The sequence below is a fragment of the Dufourea novaeangliae genome, unplaced genomic scaffold (assembly GCF_001272555.1).
Source record: "Dufourea novaeangliae isolate 0120121106 unplaced genomic scaffold, ASM127255v1 scaffold228, whole genome shotgun sequence".
Lineage (NCBI taxonomy): Eukaryota > Metazoa > Arthropoda > Insecta > Hymenoptera > Halictidae > Dufourea > Dufourea novaeangliae.
The window spans coordinates 361,350-375,009 of NW_015374150.1; the positions used below are offsets into that span (position 1 = coordinate 361,350).

At 29.0% G+C, this 13,660-nt stretch overlaps 4 protein-coding genes across 6 annotated transcripts; 3 read left to right on the plus strand and 1 right to left on the minus strand.

The window, feature by feature from the left end:
- The first annotated feature begins 218 nt into the window (after positions 1 to 218).
- Positions 219 to 3,088, plus strand: LOC107191639 (eukaryotic translation initiation factor 3 subunit D). Its single transcript, XM_015580726.1, has 3 exons — positions 219 to 447; positions 531 to 576; positions 1,502 to 3,088. The coding sequence occupies exons 1-3, from the start codon at positions 274 to 276 to the stop codon at positions 2,968 to 2,970; spliced, it is 1,689 nt and encodes a 562-aa protein (XP_015436212.1). The 5' UTR covers positions 219 to 273; the 3' UTR covers positions 2,971 to 3,088.
- A 1,007-nt stretch (positions 3,089 to 4,095) lies between these two features.
- LOC107191766 lies at positions 4,096 to 6,321 on the minus strand. The gene is made up of 8 exons (XM_015580867.1): positions 6,239 to 6,321; positions 5,887 to 6,131; positions 5,602 to 5,828; positions 5,261 to 5,521; positions 5,008 to 5,199; positions 4,699 to 4,940; positions 4,288 to 4,602; positions 4,096 to 4,216 (listed from the first exon to the last, which is right to left on the minus strand). The coding sequence occupies exons 1-8, from the start codon at positions 6,319 to 6,321 to the stop codon at positions 4,096 to 4,098; spliced, it is 1,686 nt and encodes a 561-aa protein (XP_015436353.1).
- A 905-nt stretch (positions 6,322 to 7,226) lies between these two features.
- Positions 7,227 to 9,130, plus strand: LOC107191727 (iron-sulfur cluster assembly 1 homolog, mitochondrial). Of its 3 annotated transcripts, none has more exons than XM_015580826.1 (3): positions 7,227 to 7,357; positions 8,176 to 8,229; positions 8,876 to 9,130. In XM_015580826.1, exons 1-3 carry the CDS (start codon positions 7,274 to 7,276, stop codon positions 9,128 to 9,130), a joined length of 393 nt encoding a protein of 130 aa, XP_015436312.1. In that variant the 5' UTR covers positions 7,227 to 7,273. The 3 variants fall into 3 exon arrangements, 2 of the variants coding, with proteins under 2 accessions (XP_015436312.1, XP_015436313.1); XR_001516282.1 differs by having other exon boundaries at positions 7,278 to 7,379; positions 8,876 to 8,903; XM_015580827.1 differs by lacking the exon at positions 7,227 to 7,357 and adding an exon at positions 7,359 to 7,405.
- Positions 9,131 to 10,059: 929 nt separating this feature from the next.
- On the plus strand, positions 10,060 to 13,012 carry LOC107191482 (BRCA1-associated RING domain protein 1-like). Its single transcript, XM_015580543.1, has 9 exons — positions 10,060 to 10,130; positions 10,366 to 10,554; positions 11,037 to 11,205; positions 11,352 to 11,432; positions 11,516 to 11,712; positions 11,880 to 12,116; positions 12,255 to 12,364; positions 12,453 to 12,571; positions 12,641 to 13,012. Exons 1-9 carry the CDS (start codon positions 10,060 to 10,062, stop codon positions 13,010 to 13,012), a joined length of 1,545 nt encoding a protein of 514 aa, XP_015436029.1.
- The last annotated feature ends 648 nt before the right edge of the window (positions 13,013 to 13,660 follow it).

Below are 13,660 nucleotides of genomic sequence, written 5' to 3' on the forward strand. Positions count from 1 at the left end.
GACATTATATTAATTTGTGGTTATCACTTTCGTAATTCGTGGTACCGAACATGCGTAGAAATGTAACCAATCAAATTTAGGCACACTTGGTACCAACCACCCTCCTGAAAAGGCTTCACACCCCTCGCCTAAAGTAGGGGTTTATGCTCTGTCCCTATATTCCTATGTCCATGGAACAGACCTGTACATCTTATAATGGCGTCGCCGGTTCTTCCGGCAAGCGGACGAATCATTTTGTCTCGTGTCTTGTGTCTTATGATATAAAATTATAGAATGACGGACGAAGTGGTAATTTCGGACGATCCTGTCCAGAAGGAAGAAGAAGTTTCTCATTTTCAAGCACCTGCAATTCAACACAATCCTGATGGATGGGGTCCTTGCGAATTACCTGATCAATTCAAGGATATACCTTATCAACCATTCTCCAAAGGCGACAGATTGGGCAAGGTTTGTCATTGACTTTTCTTTTTTAACGTAAATGTTACTTTAGAAACATTCGTAACATATGCTTAAATTGCCTTTTGTTATAGATATCCGACTGGACCACACCAGCATTCCAAGATAAGAAGTTTCCCAGTGAGTATTACTTTTTATTCCTATTTAACCTATACTACTTATATCTATTGTCTAAAACAGAATAACTCCTTAGGTTCTCAACCCTCTTTGTTCCAATTTCAATATCATTATATTTGTTTAAAAATTAATTTTAATATGTAAAGTAAACTTTGCCTTTGGGAAACTTTTTTTTACACTGTAAATGTGTATTGATTGAAAATATGTATCAAATAATATGCAAAAATATCAATTTTGAATTTAGGATTCTATCCATTGACAAGTTATTAAGCAAAAAAGACTAAAATTTTCATGTATTTTTTAACCATTAATGCGACCCACTCAATTCAAATCAATATAATGCCTTGAACAGTATTTTCTTTATTTTTTTTTTTAACTAGCTCTAATCAGCTCAGTTCAATATAATGTTTTAAAAACAAAAAATACAAAACAACATGGGTAATAATATTTATTATACAAACAGCCTATAACTCAAGTCTAACGAATTCAAATCACTGTGTTTTTTACAAATTTAAACATGAAAGATGAACTCTAATCCTATCCCTCCCACGACTAATCATATCAACCTTTCTTGTCTCATAACTTTTCAACAAAACGATTCCTAAACTCAAAATTGGTATTGTTAAATTCTGTACGTTCTATATATTTGTTAATTTGTTTAACATAAATGTAAAAGAATTTGTGTATGTCAACATGAAACACTTGCTTTAAAAAATATATATACAAATAATTTTTTATAAGTTTCACTCATTTCTGAAGAACACATAAAATTCTTATTGCATAGTGATGTAAATGCTTACAAAATAGATACTTGGTAATTATATTAATTACGATACAATGCTATTAAATTAACTATTTTATGTAACAAAGAATAGTCATATATAAAAAGTTCATTTTAATTAACACATATATGTTTTCATTTTTGCAGACAAGTATACATCACAATTTGGCTCAGGCAGTCAATATGCATACTATCATGATGAAGATGAAACAACTTTCCATTTGGTCGATACAACTCGTGTACAGAAACCACCTTATCAACGTGGTGGTCGCTTCCGACACAATCAGAGGAATCTACGTGGCCGTGGTGGTCAGCGGGGTGCGTTGAGCCAGATGCAACAGCTTAGCAAACTAAAACTGCGCGAAAGAGAACGTAAAGGCCAAACAAAACGCTGGGGTAGGCAGCAGGGGTTGCGTAATCATAAAAACCAACCACCGATTAAAATTCGTGACGCATCTGTTACTGTCAGACCTGATTGGGTAACTATTGAAGAAATGGATTTTCCTCGCTTAGCGAAATTATCTTTACCCAGTGTAAAAGATGGAGAAGATATTTTGTGCTGTGGCTCTCTTGAATATTATGATAAAACTTATGATCGAGTAAATGTCAAGAGTGAAAAACCATTGCAACGAATCAATAGAATTTTCCATACCGTTACAACCACTGACGATCCAATAATTCGCAAACTATCCAAAACTGAGGGAAATGTTTATGCTACAGATGCAATTTTAGCAACAATCATGTGCTGCACTCGCAGCAACTACTCTTGGGATATCGTAATTGAAAAAATTCGGGATAAACTATTTTTTGACAAGCGAGATAACACTGAATTTGATTTACTAACTGTGAATGAAACCAGCGTTGAGCCTCCTCAAGATGATGGAAATTCTTTAAATTCCCCTAGAAACTTAGCTCTGGAGGCTACATTTATCAATCACAACTTTTCACAGCAAGTATTAAAGTCCAATGAACCTCGATATAAATTCGACGAAGGAAATCCCTTTATTTCAGAAGAGGAGGAAGGTGATGTTGCTAGTGTGTCATACCGGTACAGGAAATGGGATTTAAATAATGGAATTGTTCTCATTGCAAGATGTGAACATGATGCTGTTATGCAAGGACCAAATAACGAAACTCAGTTTTTGACTATCAAGGCTCTAAATGAATGGGATTCGAAGTTGGCTAATGGTGTGGAATGGAGACAGAAGTTAGATACGCAACGTGGTGCAGTATTGGCAAACGAATTACGGAATAATGCATGCAAATTGGCAAAATGGACTGTTCAAGCATTATTAGCTGGTTCTGATCAATTGAAGTTTGGATATGTATCGAGAGCAATGGTTAGAGACTCCAGTAAACATGTTATTCTTGGTACACAGCAATATAAACCGAACGAATTTGCAACACAAATCAATCTTAACATGGACAATGCTTGGGGTATATTAAGATGCATTATCGACATTTGTATGAAGCAGAAAGATGGGAAATATCTTATTATGAAAGATCCAAACAAGCCAATGATAAGACTATATGATATACCAGATAATACATTTGAAAGCGAAGGAGAAGAGGATGAAGACGATGACGAGCCTGTTAATGATGCTTTTCAGAGTTAACAGAATCATGAAGTTTCTCTCAGGTCGTTCCAATCATTGTTTTAAAAGTCATTGATCTGTACCATGAGCACATACTGTAAGAGGGAAAGTGTGGATAAATAAACAAATTCTAATGAAACCTGTCAAAGATCCAGTTTAAAGAATTTTTCTACAATTCTTCAATGAAATCTCTTAAATTAAATTTTATAAAGATTTGTATTAAACAAATTTTCATATTCAGTCTACTAGATATGGTGTATGTATATCGTAACTTAAATTAAACCGAAAAAGTTATTAAAACTTATAATTATGCTTTATTTTATAAATTGTTATTAAAATTACAATTAATTCTTACAAAACTAACAGAATTAAAGATTCAATTTTTCTATTTTATTCATTTTAAGTGCTTTGTCACGAACTAATGAAAGAGAGAATTTATAGAAACCAAAAGATTCATAAGAGACGATTGTTCGTTAGACTCTGGTTAATCGTGACCACGCATAATCAAGGTCCTACTATAACGCCACTGTCAAATACAACCGTGTTAGGGCCTTTTATACAAGGTGTTAATAATAAAAATGTAGGACACTTTCACATGGTAGATTTGTATTCATGTTAAACTAACAATAAGTCGAAAATCAAACATGACGAAATTGCGTTTGAGCCATCTCTTATTGTTTTATCCTAATTAAATCATTTCTAATATAAGCAACACATTGCTGGAACTATTGTTGAAGAAAATTGATAATGAGATTAAACACGAAATCATTCGAACAATTCTACTAATCAATTAATTCAAATAAATTATTTCATTCGGTAACTTTTATTCTGTGATTTTAAATTAACACATAATTTTCTTGTTGTCCTAATATTATGTACATTCTTAGTGGATTAAATAACGGTACGTAATCGTGGGGGAAGCTTGTATTGTGTTACTAAAAAGCTTATTTTCGTACAGTTATCTTTGGTAAAGTAAAAAAAAGAGAAGACGTAAAAAGAACAACGAGGAGGTTTTAACATATAGAACAATGAGTTGCAACCGAGAAAAAATATTGCATTACAGTTCTGTTTATTATAAAATATTATAATATGAAAAACGTATGGTAAATACAATGAAACGTATAAAAAATAATTATATACAGAATACTATTTAGAATTTTGTATTATATATAATAGTAAATTGTAACGTTCAACCCACTCTGGAAAAGTTGCATCGTCTACAGTTTTTTCGATAATGTCCATTACTTTCTCAACTGTTTGATGTACCCTGCAAAAGTATTATAAGAATAAATACCTGTTCTCAAGTAGTGAAAATATTTTTCTCATTTGATTACTTGCCAATCATTTAGTATTTCATTAAAGTTATTAATTTCGGCTTCTATATTTGTACTTGCAATTCTTGATAAATTTAATAATTTATGTATATTATAATTATTTTCTTCGTATGATGGTATAGGTATTTGCAGTGCATCTACATTTTCATCAACTTGTAAAGAATCAAATGTCTTGTAAAGAAACATTAAAGTTAAATTTTTATAGCATTCTATTAAAGAGTATACTGGTGTTTGAATCATTGGAAAGTAACATGTAATATTTGATGCCTGAGTATTAGTAATTGAAACAGAAGCTTCACTGAAACATCTTTTTGTATGCCTGAAAAGATTGTATCATTTACAAAGAAATATTCTTAATTTTAATAATTTGATTTAAAATATATAAAATGCAGCAACAAAATTTTAAGAGTCAAACCTGTAAATTCCAACATCACCCTTCAACATAACTTTCCTTAATGCATTAAGATCTAAGGTGTCATGGAATATTCGTAATTCAGTTATTAAACTTGTTTTTGACCACACAGAGTCATAAATATTGTTCCGCAGTACTAATATTTTTTGCAATACAAAATTCATCTCTTCTTTTTTTTCTATAAAATACTTTGGCAAACACTTCAAATGTATTAATGATTGTTGTATACATTCTGTACATTTTACCTAAAATTGACTTGCAATTACTATGTATAATTCTGAACATATAATAATTTTTAAAATGTTAACATACTATTTCCGTATTAATATCTTGTATTTCTGAAATCACTTCAATTAGATCAACTGGAAGTGTATTATTTTCATTCAAATCTTCTCGAATTTTATCAACTTCTGCTAATAAGCATTTCTGTTCAGTTTCTAATTTACAGACTTCCAATGCTAATGCTAGCCATGTGATCATATCTACAGAATTATTTGTAGCCACCTAAAAAAACAATTTGTTTAAATGTGAAATTATTTAAATGTTAAGTAAGTACAAAATATACCTCAATTTTCTCAGTAAATTCAAGGATACTTTGCTGATGATTATTTGCTTTTGCATTGTGCAATAATCGCTTTGCAACCATAGAGATTTGCTGACCATGTACTTTAGCAAAACCAACATTTATGCTTTTTTCAGTGAAGTCTAAACGTTTTGTAGTTACTGACTTAATTAGTGTATCCACATCTTGAGTAAAATTTTTATATAAGTTTCGCCATAATGTAGGCACTTCAATATTAAGATTATTTGCTATTATATCCCATACCTAAAAGTTTAATGTAAACACTGTAACTATAATTTATACTATACTAATACTAATACTATACTATACTATAAAATATATACTTGTTTTTTATTCGCTTCAGTCCAAAGACTTGTCACTGCATTTGACATTTCTGATAGTAGTTTAGTATCTACGTCTTTACAATTGCTTGGCATTAAATGTTGACAAACTAATCTCATGTTATTACAGTCCCCAATCTGTGTAGCAGTTTGATCGTATTTCATCTTAAGCAAGTCTTTCATTACTTTTACTTGGGAACTTTTAGATGATATATCTCGTAATTTTTGGGCTAAAAAAATTACATATTAAATACTCGACTATATGTGTATCTACAATTATAAGCATACCTTTCTGCCTAACTGTAAAATTTAATTGCTTGTATTCTTCGTCTAATTTAGATATATCATTCTCTAAATTATTTTGAGCTGACTTTAATTGCACTATATTTTGTATGCACTGAACAACATTATTAGGCATTCCTTGTTTTAACTGGTGCAATAAAATATTTTTTCGTATTGTTTTCACTTCATCTGCAGTAAAAATAACATCAGCTAAATCATCCCATAAAAGTACAGCAGCACCTGTATATAATCTGTTAAATAGATGCACAATTTATAGTTGATGATTGATGACTAAGTACATCATTATAGTGTTCAATCCTCTTAAATCCTAATTATTAATAAAAATAAAAATTTATACATTTTTTTGACAGAATCATTGTATATTGTCGGTGGACATTCCAATTTTTTAATCCATGCAAATGGGTTTATTGGTTTTTCCATAATTGTATACTTGCAAATTTTATGCTAATAAAATATACACAGAATAAACGTGTTTACAGACACCTGTAACTGAACTTTAGCAGCTACATTAAGCTAAAAATAAATGGTAAATAGTCATTTAACGAGTATTTTGACATGAATATAATAAAAAAGTAAAGAAAAGTAAGTTTAAATTACCTTTCACGTTAGTTATTAAAATATGTATAATTACTTTTATCGGTTTGATTTAGAAAATATTTTCATCTACTTTAATGCTTTTTAAACTGTCAGAAATTCAAATGGCTTGTCACTGACAAACGTCACACGTGCGTGAGGCGCTGTGATTTACACCACGAAACATTATAGCATAGACGAGAATATTGTTCTGTATACAATTTCTGAGGAGATTGAAGTAGGGTGGACAATGATTGTTATTTATAGCTTATAGCTATTGGATAACGAGTTTTGGAAACTTCATTTTGCACACATTGCCAGCGATAAATTTAGTATTTTCTATAATAATTTCTATTACCACTGTTACATCCAAATTTGGGGAAAATATAAATCAAAGAGATGGATTGGTGCCCGTGGAGCGCTAATCCGCTGCTCGTTAAATTATTATTTCCAATTTGTAAAGGAGAAACTCTTCTTTTAAACCTCCACTTATTGTTTTATTAATATAAATTTAAACAATAACAAACAACTCAATTTAAGTGGAATACAATTTCATTTAACACAAATTAAAGAATACAATCGCCCTCCAGTCGTTTTCTTCCGTCCCTCTCGCGAGCGAGAGAGGCATGATTCCATCGCTACTTCTGTAGTTCTGTCCTTCAGTCTCGCTTCATCCCTATCATAAGGCGCATAAGACCGCGCAGTCTGTTATACATACATGCTATGTTTACAATTTATATTCGGAAGTTTCATCATTTTTGATAAAAAAATAGTTTGTGGTGTTATTATTAAAATCAAAATGGCGTCTACTGTGGTCGCTGCAGCAACAGTCCGTGCTGTCAAAAGCAGAAAAATATTTCCTACAAGAGCAGCACTTACTTTAGTGAGTGGATAATTGACATCTGGTAATTTTAGATCATTGTACATGCATGTATGTTTAATTTTCTGTAAACTATTACGAAAATGAGTGGAACTAGTGGATTTTAGCAATTCGGGTTATGTTTTGAACTTATATTTTTTGTTCTAGTTCTATTAAATTGATTAAATGTAATGTATATTTATTTCTTGTATGATATAAAAATTGTAAATAGTTATTAAGAATTTCAGTAATAACCACTAGAACATTGTTAAACAATGTTCTAGAATGTTCAAAGTCTACTTCTATCTTCTTGTGTAATATTGTTGGTAATTTTAAATTTTGTTGATTTAATATCAAAGTATTAATACTTTGTTAGTAACTGAAAAGAAAAATTCAACATTTGAAAATATTTACTATAGTTTTATCTTGTTAGTAAAACGAACTAATTATTAGATATCTATGAGTTAATAGTATAATTTAAAATAAGTTGTATGTATATAACATATCCCAATATATATAAAAATGATATTGTATAATCAAAAAGTATCAATGTAGTTATAAATATATTATATCATTAAATAAATATTTAAATGTATTTGTTATTAGTGTTGAATATTAAGATTAAGCTACATGGCATCAAAAATAATGTATAATGAATTTTTAATTTTTAAAATGATTAATTTATTTTTTCTTTCTTATATTCAGATTTTTCTATAATTATATCATTACATAACATTTAATTGGCTTTATATTGTGCTTAGCTGTTAAGTTTCATAGAATACAAATATTATCTTCATTTAGTTATATTTATAACATACAACTTGTAATTATTTTTGTTTTAGTCACCAAATGCAGTTAAAAAGATCAAGGAGTTATTAAAGGGCAAAGATGAATATGTGAGTAAATATAACAGATTCATTGAAATATGCTTCAATTATTTAGCATTAATTAAAGAATTAAATGTTGCATATGTACTCTGTACATGTGAAAATTAAAAGATGGTCATAAGAAAACAATTTGCATTACACACAAATAAATAATTATGGTCGACTGTATGGATTCCCTTACATAGTTTAAAATTCTAAGCTTAATAGAAGTTACATGTCTATAAAAAGCAAGTAAAGCACTCACATTCTAACATGATCATATACATTACAGAAATTGAATTTTATCAGTGTCCTTATTAAATACATGACGGATTTCAACAGGGTTGAATGCATTTTTTTTTGGAGCAAATGACTGAGAAGTGTATTTTAGAAATCAAAATATTTGTTTTATAAATGTATAAAATAAATATGGACTTAATGTTTCTGTTAGTGACAAATCTGAAGTAGTAGGGAATCTCCTCATTTGTTTCTTTATTCCTGATCATAAAGTATACTATCAGTTCTCAGTAAGTCTACTATTCTACACATCTTAAAGTGCCTTGTAGTAGCATTACTTATAGATACAAATGACAAAATCGAATGTATATTAACTGATTTAAAGTTTTAGGTATAATTTTAAGTAGTTTGGAAAATAGAAAATTATTTCATATTTCAGGTAGGTCTAAGAGTTGGTGTGAAACAGCGTGGGTGTAATGGACTCAGTTATACTCTAGATTATGCTAAAGAAAAATCTAAACTGGATGAAGAAGTTGTTCAAGATGGAGTTCGAATTATGATTGACAAAAAAGCACAATTGTCCCTTCTAGGTACTGAAATGGACTACTTAGAATCTAAATTAAGCTCTGAATTTATTTTTAATAATCCAAATATTAAAGGAACATGTGGATGCGGAGAAAGTTTCTCCGTTTAACTAGTTTGAGTGTTTATAAAAATTATAGTATTTAAAAAAAATAGATAATTCAGTTTTGACAAAAATGAATTCAATGTAATTTAACTAATGCTAATTTTCTTTTGATTTCAATACGTTATTAAAATTCTATTAGTGAAACATTTATTTGCAAAAATAGTAGTTAAATAAAATAAATAATTTAACTGATTCTACATACATGTGTGATAGTATATATTATTTCATGAATCAATATATTGTACATAATACATTGTGTAATTATAGACATGACAATAGTTTATAAATAAAGAGTTTATTTAATATACATAAATATGTATGTTTAGTATACATCTTGTTAAAATTCGTCATTACAATCTATATGTTTGATAAAAATGCTCCAAATCTTGTTCTCGGATTTATAGCTCACAAAACGCTCGGAGGACATATATATATCCCAAGTATTTATTTTTTAAATACGGAAAATGGAAAAAATAAGTATCGTATGTGGCGAGATTAATTTTTTTACTAAACAATTGATTCGATCTCGAGAAAGTTAACCTAACCTAGCAACAAAAAAGACTATAGTACTTATGTACAATGATTTTGTAGTACAGTTTCAATTTGAAGCTTCCAAAACTTCAAACACTATCCCGGAAGTGCCTATATCAGTTTCCTCTCCCTGCGTACAACGTACAACTCAGTTTTTGGAAAATCTTCATAGTTCTATCAGTTTAACTGAATTTATTAGATATTTTTGTAATAGTGGCAAAACTATTTTTCGTACATTCAATCTTTAAAAAATGTGTTTAATCGTAAACAACTTTTTACGTAAAATTGATATGCTTTGATAATATAACATTCTCGTCAATTACTTCTAATACCCGATTGAAAGTGACACAGTAACAGAATAATTTTCTCAAAGATAATTTTTTGTAATGCAATAACATTAAAAAATGGATATTCTGTGGAAGAATACCCGTGAAGCTCTTAAAAACTTTGCAGAAGTGCTAGTATGCAACAAGTGGTAATACTTTGTTAAGACCATCGTAGCTTATATTGTATATATTTAAAGATTTTAATTTTTATATTTTGTTTATTACATAATATTCATAACAGATTTATCATCTTTCTTGACAATAGCAAAATTATTGTTGTTATTACATTGTAACCTTTCAACATTAATTTAAATTACACATTAATGTATATGTTATGTACTCAATGTATATTTTTAAAGAAAATCTGGATTATTTTTCTTTCAGTGGAAATGAACCAGTAGATGCAGTAAGATATATTAACTGTGGTCATTTCTTTTGCAAAAAATGTGTTAGAACTGATACAATATGTGCAAAATGCGGCACACCTGTGCAACCAGTTGAAATTCATAGTGATCATATGATTAAAAGTCTTACATCTTACTGCAATATTATTGCAGAAATCGTAGATGAAAAGTATGTGAGTTTAAAAGACTATATATTACATACCTTGACATAATATATTGAAAGTCATAGTATCTAACAAAGTTTAGTATGTTAAATTTCTTGTATATTGATTGTTCTATTTATCAAATTTACTTAATACAAATACTGACAGTGTTAAAATATTTTATAGGCAATGAACATTTTTAATGACAAATGAATCACATAGTAGTGGAAAATTTTTTTACACAATATTTATTACATGACACAATAAAGAAATATATTCTTTACTTTATACTTTCAATTGCCTATGAACTTTCCTACCTTGTTCAGTTAAGAGGAACACATTCTGTAATATATAAATTATTGTTAATGTTTTATTAATAACGATATACAGATTAAATGTAATAATAATTAAAAAATTTAGTGCAAGAAAATGATAAGTAATAGCATTATCATTGACATAAATATGATAAATTTCATTATTTAATATATGCTTAATACTATTTCATTAGAAATTTATGGGATATAAATGCAGATGTTCCTAATTCTACTCTTGAACCTTCAGTAGTGTTACAAGTAAACTCTGAAGTTACTAATCGAAAACAACCACGTATACCACAGAAAAATATAAATAAGATAAATACAAAAGGAGAAACCATATTACACAGTGCTTGTTTAAAGGTATATTCTGTATACATGTGTTATATTGTATTATATTTCACTTATTACCAGTAAATTTCCAAAAATTCAAAGAAATAAATACTTAAAATTCAATATTTTATAAATTACAAAATATCAACTATAATTAACAAATGAACTTCGTTTAGAACAAAATTGACTACGTGAAACTTTTATTAGCTGCTGGTGCAAATCCAAATACAAAAGATAATGCTGGTTGGACTCCTTTAGTAAGTTATTAAATAATATTTCAACATGTAATTTTTTAAACTGAGAATTTGTAATATTTATTTTAGTCGTGTTTTTTTTATAGCAAGAAGTTGTTAGCTCAGGATTTGTTAATCTATGTAAGTTGCTTTTGGAGAATGGTGCATCACCTAATGTACCAGGTCTAGAAAATAGAACAGCATTACACGAAGCAGTTAAAAGTAAAAATTTAGCAGTAGTTAAATTACTTTTGCAATATTCAGCCAAGAGAAATGTATATGATAAACATGGAAAGAAACCTGTGTATGTTATTTAAATGAGTCTTTTTAATCTGAAAACCCAGTATATAAGTATACAATATTAATTTATGATATTACAATACTTAGTATCGGTATGAATATGTAAATTTACTTTGTGTTTTCATTATAATGCACCTTATTTCATTGTTATTCTATACTTTTATTCATTAGAGACTACTGTGAATCACTGGAAGATGCAGCATGGAGTGAAATATGGAATATTCTGAAAGATGGAAATGAATTGAATGACACATCTATAACTTTAAATTGTACTTTAGATCAATCATTTTCATTTACACAATTACGAAATGCTTTCATTGTATATCCATCAAATTTAGGAGAAGACAATAAAGAGCAACTCTATGAGGTGGCTTCAAAACATAAAATGAAAATTATATCTAAGTTTCGGTATGAAAACTGATTATAATGTGTTAGTATAATGTAATAGTAGTTTACAGTATAATTAATGTGATTTGAGTTTTAGTCGTTTCTATAATACAAATAATTTTTAAAATATTAAAAATATATCATAGAATTTTATTTTAGATCAGTTGTGACTCATGTTGTACTAGAAGCAAATAATAAAAATATAGTACCACTATCATATGATGTGATGATAGCAATTCTGCGTGGAAACTGGTTACTTAACAGTGAATGTAAGATTACTTGTAAATCGTTACTACTTAATATTTATTCGTAAGTTTCTGCCAAATTTAATTTCCATGCATCTTCTTAATGTATAAGGGTTTCAAATAGCTATGGATGTAGATGATATATTAACAATGGATTTCGAGCTGTTTGAAATTAGTGGTGCACCAGTTGAAGGAACTCCAAGGAGAGCGAGGGAAAATGCACAGAATCAAGTAAAGCTAATTACAAAAATTGTATACTTGTATTTCAGTAATTTATGGAATAACACTTTGCGTTTTCAGCATCCACGTCTTTTCAATGAATGTAGTTTTTACTTTGCTTTAAATTCAAAGAATACATATTATGTAAATGAAATGCTGTTAAAAAAAGATGCTTTAGAGAAACTTGTACGCGAAGGCAATGGAACAATTCTAACAAGGGAACCACATCCGGAAGATATAGAAGATAGAGAACAAATTGTTCTTTACCACATTGCTGATGATCCTTCTCATTCTTTATATAAATGTACTCATTACATCATATATGTACCAGGGAGAGATGAACCACGTGTAAAATACAATATGCCCCATATAAAAACACTACCACTTATGTGGTTAATTGAATGCATAGAAAAATTTACATTGGTTGATCCGTTGCATTTGGGTTTACTGTAAACTTATGCGAACTTTTGAGTTAATTCTTTCGGAAGTTTATCTTTTTGTTATTGTAACTATATTATTGTATATTCTTCGTAATAGACTTGTTTTTCTCATTATTTGAATTTAAATGTATCATTAAAATAAACATGTTTGCTGTTCTATACTTCGTAATAACAGTTACAACATAATAAATAATTAATAAAATTTTTCAGAATATGAACTGTGCGCTGTATTTTGTAAAATAGGAAGTATTTTGATTGTGTACTATGATTACGAGGGATCAACCGTTGCGCAAAGAACGATAAATTCCAAAGGGAAATATCGTACGGTATCTCGTACATTTACGGGTAAAGTACCGCTAGTCGTGCACATATACATCTATACGTACGCGATGAGAAAGAGGGAACGAAAGAAAAAAGGCTGGAGGGGAGTGAGAGAGAGGTAAAGAGGAAGAACAGTGCGAAGATATGGCGAAGATTGAAGAATATAGAGAAAAAGAGATTCTAATATAGTGTAGAACAGACAATAAGAAATATCTAATAAGAATCACGGTGGGTAAATCGAAGCATATATTAAACCTTAGAAAATGGAACGACAATTTGTCGCAATGAATAGGTAGGATTGTTCCACTTAGTCATTTTAAAAATTGTGTGTTCATATTTT

What these genes read in the sequence shown, in the direction of transcription:
- LOC107191639 (XM_015580726.1), top strand. Translation starts at nt 274, where the DNA reads ATGACGGACGAAGTGGTAATTTCGGACGATCCTGTCCAGAAGGAAGAA. An exon ending in AAGGCGACAGATTGGGCAAG is followed by an intron (nt 448 to 530) that starts GTTTGTCATTGA and finishes CTTTTGTTATAG; the next exon opens with ATATCCGACTGGACCACACC. An exon ending in CCAAGATAAGAAGTTTCCCA is followed by an intron (nt 577 to 1,501) that starts GTGAGTATTACT and finishes TCATTTTTGCAG; the next exon opens with ACAAGTATACATCACAATTT.
- LOC107191727 (XM_015580826.1), top strand. Translation starts at nt 7,274, where the DNA reads ATGGCGTCTACTGTGGTCGCTGCAGCAACAGTCCGTGCTGTCAAAAGC. An exon ending in CAAGAGCAGCACTTACTTTA is followed by an intron (nt 7,358 to 8,175) that starts GTGAGTGGATAA and finishes TTTTTGTTTTAG; the next exon opens with TCACCAAATGCAGTTAAAAA. An exon ending in TAAAGGGCAAAGATGAATAT is followed by an intron (nt 8,230 to 8,875) that starts GTGAGTAAATAT and finishes TTCATATTTCAG; the next exon opens with GTAGGTCTAAGAGTTGGTGT.
- LOC107191482 (XM_015580543.1), top strand. Translation starts at nt 10,060, where the DNA reads ATGGATATTCTGTGGAAGAATACCCGTGAAGCTCTTAAAAACTTTGCA. An exon ending in GTGCTAGTATGCAACAAGTG is followed by an intron (nt 10,131 to 10,365) that starts GTAATACTTTGT and finishes TTTTTCTTTCAG; the next exon opens with TGGAAATGAACCAGTAGATG. An exon ending in GGGAAAATGCACAGAATCAA is followed by an intron (nt 12,572 to 12,640) that starts GTAAAGCTAATT and finishes TTGCGTTTTCAG; the next exon opens with CATCCACGTCTTTTCAATGA.
- LOC107191766 (XM_015580867.1), bottom strand. Translation starts at nt 6,321, where the DNA reads ATGGAAAAACCAATAAACCCATTTGCATGGATTAAAAAATTGGAATGT. An exon ending in AATGATTCTGTCAAAAAAAT is followed by an intron (nt 6,132 to 6,238) that starts GTATAAATTTTT and finishes TCTATTTAACAG; the next exon opens with ATTATATACAGGTGCTGCTG. An exon ending in AATTTACTGAGAAAATTGAG is followed by an intron (nt 5,200 to 5,260) that starts GTATATTTTGTA and finishes TTGTTTTTTTAG; the next exon opens with GTGGCTACAAATAATTCTGT.